The 6,985-nt window shown below is 36.9% G+C and overlaps 1 protein-coding gene across 1 annotated transcript; it reads left to right on the top strand.

Annotated features, from left to right (window-relative positions):
* The first annotated feature begins 1,222 nt into the window (after positions 1-1,222).
* On the top strand, positions 1,223-6,552 carry LOC103428417 (protein ZINC INDUCED FACILITATOR 1-like). Its single transcript, XM_008366522.4, has 18 exons — positions 1,223-1,449; positions 1,548-1,769; positions 2,204-2,244; positions 2,357-2,417; positions 2,512-2,614; positions 2,723-2,825; positions 2,931-2,984; positions 3,071-3,133; positions 3,629-3,678; positions 3,787-3,862; positions 4,323-4,529; positions 4,652-4,739; positions 4,895-4,980; positions 5,128-5,235; positions 5,524-5,568; positions 5,660-5,748; positions 6,047-6,090; positions 6,177-6,552. The coding sequence occupies exons 2-18, from the start codon at positions 1,625-1,627 to the stop codon at positions 6,263-6,265; spliced, it is 1,452 nt and encodes a 483-aa protein (XP_008364744.1). The 5' UTR covers positions 1,223-1,449; positions 1,548-1,624; the 3' UTR covers positions 6,266-6,552.
* Positions 6,553-6,985: the final 433 nt, after the last annotated feature.

Below are 6,985 nucleotides of genomic sequence, written 5' to 3'. Positions count from 1 at the left end.
TTTTAAAAGCACAGTACTATCAAGTATCAACCTAGCCCTTAAAGAGGGAGAGAAAATTTAAAGAAAAAGAAAAAATATATATAAGAATTGAGGAAAATAACTTTTCTACTTTTTGAATCTGCAAACTGGCAAAAGTTAATAATGGAATGCTATGAAAAGCTGCAAGGACAAGGATTGTCTGCCCTTCACTTCCGGTGCTCTTTTCGTATTCTCCTGTTTTGTGTGGTCACGGTTAAGTCACGTCAACATTTTATACTATTTTTTATAAATATAATAAGACAAAAATGAATAGTAATATAAAATGTTGACGTGGCTTAACCGTGACCACACAAACAGGAGGGCACGGGGAGGACACTGGAAGTGGAGGGCAGACAATCCTTGTCCAAGCTGCAAACGTGGCAAAAGTTAATATTGGAATGTTGGAAGGAAAAATTGAGGACCTGATTGTCTACCCTCCCCCATCTCATATCATTTATATCCCCTCCTATTTTTATGGTCACGGTTAAGTCACATCAACATTTTATATTTCTATTTTTTTTTTGTCTTATTATTTCTATAAAAAAATCAATATAAAATGTTAACGTGGTTTAACCATGACCATATAAATAGGAGGGGATGGAAAGTGTATGAGATGGGGAGGGCAGACAATCCAGGTCCAAAAATTCAAGTGTTCTGAAGAAAAAAAAACTATTTCTGCTGTGCTATGAGAATAAACTTATTTTTGCTGTTTCATGTTTTTAGTTTTTTTTTCATCGAAAACTGTGAAAATAAGTTGTTTTTAAATGTTTACCAATTACTTTTTTTAGCTCAGCTTTTTTTTATACCCACTTTTTTTAAATTACCTCAGTACCAAACCAGTACCTAAGAGCATGGTGAAATTTATGAAAGAAAAAATTAAAATTAAGTTGAGAATTGACCGAATTATCAAGTTTAGAGAGGAAATCGACAAATATCTCAAATTTCATTTGAGAATAGGCTTTCACCGCGTCATCAACAACAGTCCCTAATCCGCTAATTACAATCCTAATTGTGTTTTGCTTTCTTTCCTTGTAGTGTAAATAACAACAGTTAACGCAAATCTCATTATTTTATCCTGATAAATCTACACCATATATTTTACTTCTTATACTGGAAATTTTGCAGTTCACTGGATCTTGATTCCATCCCACTAATATTAGTATTTTATTTTTGTTCACATTTAATTTTTGTCATATTTTCCATGCTGGTTCTCGTCCAATGCCTTAAATGATTATGATTTTACTGCATTTGTAGCTGTAGGTGGAGGACAATTTTAATGGTATGGCACACTGTCACGTGACGTCTACAACATACATGAAAACAAACTTACTCATGTTTTTACCATTGACATGAGACGCCATAGCCAATAATTGTCAATAATAGGACACCATGGGAGCGGTGTACGGTGCCATATAAGTCCCTCTCCTGCAGGTGACGCATGCATTGATGTTAATTTACTTTTCATGTTAATATTAATCCTGACGTATACAAAAACCAAAAGTTTAATATCTCCCTGTCCCCCTCCTCAGTCAGCCTGAAACAGGATCAAACAGATTCAGAGAGCCATTTTTCGGGGTTTGGGTTCGAAGCGATTGATTGTCGAAGAATGGCTGAAGAGTGCAGAGAGACGCTATTGAAGAAGGATTACTATGACGATTGTCCCGGCTGCGTGATGGAACAGCGCAAAGAGCTGCAGAGAGGCCTTCCTATTAAAATGCTTGTTTCTATATGGATTATTGTTCTTTCAGCTTGTAAGAAAAGCACTTTTTGTTTTCTTTCTGATTTTGTTTATCATTTTTCTTGAACCGAATCTGAAAATGGTTTTCGAATTCATCCTCATTGTGTCGCATTACACTTCCGTTTTCTTGTGAACAATGTGACATGTATGTATGATATATAACTCAGTGGAGAAACTAGTTTTGCAATCCATGTTGAAATTAATTGAAAACGTGAAAAGGAAATTCAGATATATGCTTTTAGAGGATTAAGCAGTTATAGGTGCCTTCAGAAAAAGCTACTACTAGGACAATATGAAATTAGTGAAAGGCTTGCTGCATGATGATCTTACGGTTTGATTGCTTTGTCGCTCCCGAAATGATTAATCGATTATTTGAAGTAATGTTTATATCTGCACTGTCTTCTAATTTCTTTCAAATGTTTTCACCCTCTCGTGATCGCTTTCCAGCGCTGCCGATATCATCTCTCTTTCCATTCCTTTATTTTATGGTGAGTATGAATACTGTTGTTACTTGCAATTCTTAAATTTTATGAAAAATACAACCTTCAAAACCCGTTGAAGTCGACTTGGTATCTCAAGATTCCAAATTATTGTGTGCAGATTAGGGATTTGCATATTGCTAAAAGAGAGGAAGACATTGGCTACTATGCTGGGTATGTAGGTGAGTTGATGATTGTCAGTACTTATTACCTTTCTTATTCTTCACCATTTTGTTCCTTAACGAGTGTCTTTAAAAACTTTTGTACATTGTGAAGGGGCTTCATATATGATTGGCAGAGGTCTGACATCAATTTTTTGGGGAATGGTGGCTGATCGCTATGGTCGGAAACCTGTCATAATTATAGGGACTGTTGCAGTGTTAGTAACTTCTGCTCTGCAATTGAGTTTCAATTTGATAACTTGGCTGTTTTCCTCAACGCTCTTCACAGCGTATTTACAAATTATTTTTACTATTTATTGGCACAGGGTTATTTTCAACACTCTATTCGGACTCAGTGTAAACTTTTGGATGGCCATTTCTACACGATTTCTTCTTGGAAGTTTGAATGGTTTACTTGGGCCGATTAAGGTACTGTACTGTGTCATATATGATTTGATAATTGTCATTGCAAGTGTACAACCACGTATGTAATGTCCCGGTTACTTAGAATATACGATTTAACTGCATGACCAGGCATACGCTAGTGAAGCCTTCCGAGAAGAACACCAAGCTTTAGGCATGTCAACAGTAAGCCACATTGGCCTCTGGATTCTGCAACTTCTTATAATAGATGTTGTACATCATCAACATTGAGAGTTATCCTCTTTTTTCAGGTTAGTGTGGCCTGGGGTATCGGATTGATCATTGGCCCAGCTTTGGGAGGTTTCTTGGCCCAGGTAATTCTACTTGCTGCAGTGAAAATCATGGGGAGTAGATCATTTTACGCTAGCACACGGTACAATAACACTTGGGAATTAATTTGAAGGCTTAAAGCAAGTATGAGGTGTAACAGTCGTTTTGAATCCGTCCTAGAGTACGAGAAGGTTGGTTTTCGAAGGAATAGGCTAAATAGAGCAATTAATGGTTCATTGTCGAGAGTACGCTTAGTGAAAATCATGGTGTAGCAGATGATTTTAGTATTTGAAGGCTGTTTCCTGCGAGTTTAAGGTTGTGGGATACCAAAATGATCTAATTCCACCATGTCTGTTTAATATGATGACTCTTCAGAGCTATTGGACACTAAAGAAGAAATTATTCTATTTCTTTGTTATTTTTTTCTGGTTGAACTCTCTCTCTCTCTCTCTCTCTCTTTCTCTCTCTCTCTCTCGCTCTCTCTCTTATCGTTTTGTTTTCTAGATTATTAATGGGACGCTCCTAACAATTTTATGCAGCCAGCAGACAAATTTCCAAGTATATTTTCCCAAAACTCTATATTTGGGAGGTAAAGTTGGGCTACTTATTTAAGTGTACTGCAGTGGGATTGTCAAGTTTCAGCCGTTTTCTTATTATTTGTTTGTTGCACTATGATGTTTGTGAAATTCTCATGCAGGTTTCCGTATTTCTTGCCTTGCCTATGTATATCGGTATTTGCATTTGGAGTAGCCGTTGCTTGTTTCTGGCTTCCGGTACACATTTAGTATATATTCCTTTATGATGAGTTTCTTTTATTTTTATTTCTCATTGTTTTGGCCTCTTATATTTCTTTAGCTTATAACATAACTTGCTCAAATTTCTCATCACGTAGAGGACTCGCTTACTGCCCTGCAGTACATCTAGACGCCGTTCCTGGATAATAAGTACCTGTTAATACCAAGTTCCATTCTTATAATGTCCAATTATATACCCTGTCCGTTCTACACTCATTCTTCCTAGCATGCCTTAACTTATTTTTACATGATTGAGAAGATTTCAGACATCTTGTCCCTTACATTTTGTACTCTTTAACTCTTGATTTGAATTTCACTTCTTGAGGATCCTCCAGAAAAGAGAAACTAGTAATGCCTGGTTCATCTTCAGCAGATGTTTACATTTACACTTTGACACTGTACGTATTAACAGAAAATGTCCATACCTTGATGGTTGCAGGAAACTTTACACAAGCATGACGGAAAAGCTAGATTACACGATGGTCCTTATGAAGCATTGGAAACTGCATCCGGTGGGTCTGATGCAAATGAAAAGCAAAATACTGAAGAACAAACACCTAAAGAAAACCTCTTCAAGAATTGGCCCTTAATGTCTTCAATCATTGTTTATTCCATTTTCGCACTTTATGACATGGCTTATACAGAGGTAACTTCCGTGCGTTTTTCATGTTAACACAGTATAGCATAATTTGCAGCATCTTTCCTTTTCCTTTTGCTCTCTTTCACTCAAAGTGATGTACTATGTGTTTCTTATGATTCGTTAAACAGATATTCTCATTATGGGCTGTAAGTCCTCGGAAGTTTGGGGGTTTGAGCTTTTCAACTGAGGACGTTGGTGAAGTTCTTTCAATTTCTGGTAATACTCTGATATTCACACATGTTCCTATGTTAAACACATTATGATCCGCATAACATATCTGGGATATTTGCTTAATATGCAGTCTCTGTTTGTTTCGATTTGTACCTAACTACATATGCAGAATAATGGCTGATAACTTAATCAACTTGTAGGTTTTGGTCTTTTTTTCTTCCAAATTACTCTATATCCATACGTTGAAAGGCTTCTTGGTCCTGTTATGATTGCTCGCATTGGAGGGGTAAGTTTTCGGCTCCTTCTCCCTGTGCATTATACTACCTTCTGCAGTTTAATTCTTTTTGCAAATAATTGTCCTTTGACCTGACTCCTGGTGACCGATATTATTTTTTTTCCTTCGTGTTTTGTTTTGCACATGATTCGTGTGCAGATTATATCCATACCTCTGTTGTCAAGTTACCCGTTTATAGCAATGTTGTCCGGGCTCTCCCTTTCCGTGCTGTTAAACTGTGCATCTGTGCTGAAGAATGTCTTATCCGTATGTGGATCCATGACTTTAGAGCTCATTTACTTAACACTGTATGCACCATTATATATTATCTACGAGAAACTGATATAAATTGTTTTACAAGAAACAAAATTTTATCTACAATAATCATAACATGTTACGAAAGCGAAACTCTACTTTTATCTATCCACAGAAATTGATAGTTTATCAATTTTTATTTCCTTTTCTTCCAAAGGAATACTATCTGTTTACCATTTTCTTCTCTAATACCGTAATACGTATTGTGCTCTAACTTTTAAATTTTTTCTGTACAATTAGGTCACGATTGTGACTGGCCTGTCCATCCTTCAAAACAAAGCCGTGGTAATTTTATTCTCGGATTAACTATTTAATTCATGTGATCATTGGCTTCGAATATAAACTGTGTCGTAACTTAACCATGATTACACAACAGGACCAAAAGCAAAGAGGTGCGGCAAACGGACTTGCTATGACAGCAATGTCAATGTTCAAGGCAATTGGTCCAGCTGGTGGCGGTGCATTGTAAGTTTAGCTCTCTTTTACTTATAGGCGATGCTTGAATCAATATTTTCGTACTAGTAAGTACGCCAACTGGGAGTTGAAGTGATTTTGTTATACGATGTTCTTTGTTGGTACTGTTCCATTACATAAGTTTGCGTATACCTTGTACGTTTTGTTCTGCATGTAGTTTGAAGATTACTAGTAGTATTGCGTACTGTAAATCGGAGAAGCCGAGTTTACAAGCCTTACAACAGCGTACTTTTTTCGGTGTACATATTGCCTTGCACAATTTACCAACAATATGATTTCGTTTCAACAGGTTTTCTTGGGCACAAAAACGTCGGGATGCTGCTATCCTACCTGGTATCATTCTTGACCAACGTTTCATCCTGGATTTACTGACAGCCCGCATGGTTTAGAAACATAATCGTTTCAAATTTCGATTGCAGGAAGCCAGATGATATTCTTCATCTTGAATGTGATCGAAGCAATCGCAGTTCTGATGACATTCAAGCCATTTCTTACTCTACATGAGTAGATCGAGATCAATGTAAACGGAAGTTCATGTCGATGTCTAAGGAAAATCCCTGGCCACACTGATCTTGTAGCAAGGATATAGCTTAGTGGGAATATTAGACACGATCCTCATTTTTCAAAGGGAAAACATTATTGGCATTGGAGTTACATGTATCATAACCCTTTTAGGAAGAATATTAGGGTTGCAATCGAGCGATTTTGAGTGTATTCGGTATGCTCAGAGTCTTATCAATTTCTAACTACTGTATATTTTGGCTCTCTATTGAGGTTGAAGATTCAAATGATCAACATTCTTATGGTATGCAAAAAGAGTTGAATTGCCACACAAGGAACTATTCCAGCACATGTAAAACAGAAAGCAATCAAGAAGACCCGAATCGACGTGGGAGTTTATGACTAAATCCCCCAACATTGTATTTGGTTCTTTCTTGTACTGAAAGAAACTGAAAGAAACCGAAAGGACCTCGTCGACGTTGAACCGAGTTGAGAGTAGGATACAAGCATGGACTTGTTTCGGGGTCTGAAATGTCCTGGCAATATTGTGTATGATGTATGCAGCACCAAACCTGAAGAAGAAAATGAAAGAGTAATGGATGCACGATTGTGACAGTGGGATTTTGATGGGTGTGAATCAGAAGAGCGAGGTTTGAGGGAAGAGAGAAGCAGTGGAAACGTTGGAAAACATGAAAATAGGATAAAATCATGAAAACTAGAATCATGG

The sequence above is a fragment of the Malus domestica genome, chromosome 07, assembly GCF_042453785.1.
Source record: "Malus domestica chromosome 07, GDT2T_hap1".
In the NCBI taxonomy this organism is placed as follows: domain Eukaryota; kingdom Viridiplantae; phylum Streptophyta; class Magnoliopsida; order Rosales; family Rosaceae; genus Malus; species Malus domestica.
The sequence above is the reverse complement of the archived record's forward strand: the minus strand, read 5'-3'. Positions and strand labels throughout refer to the sequence as shown.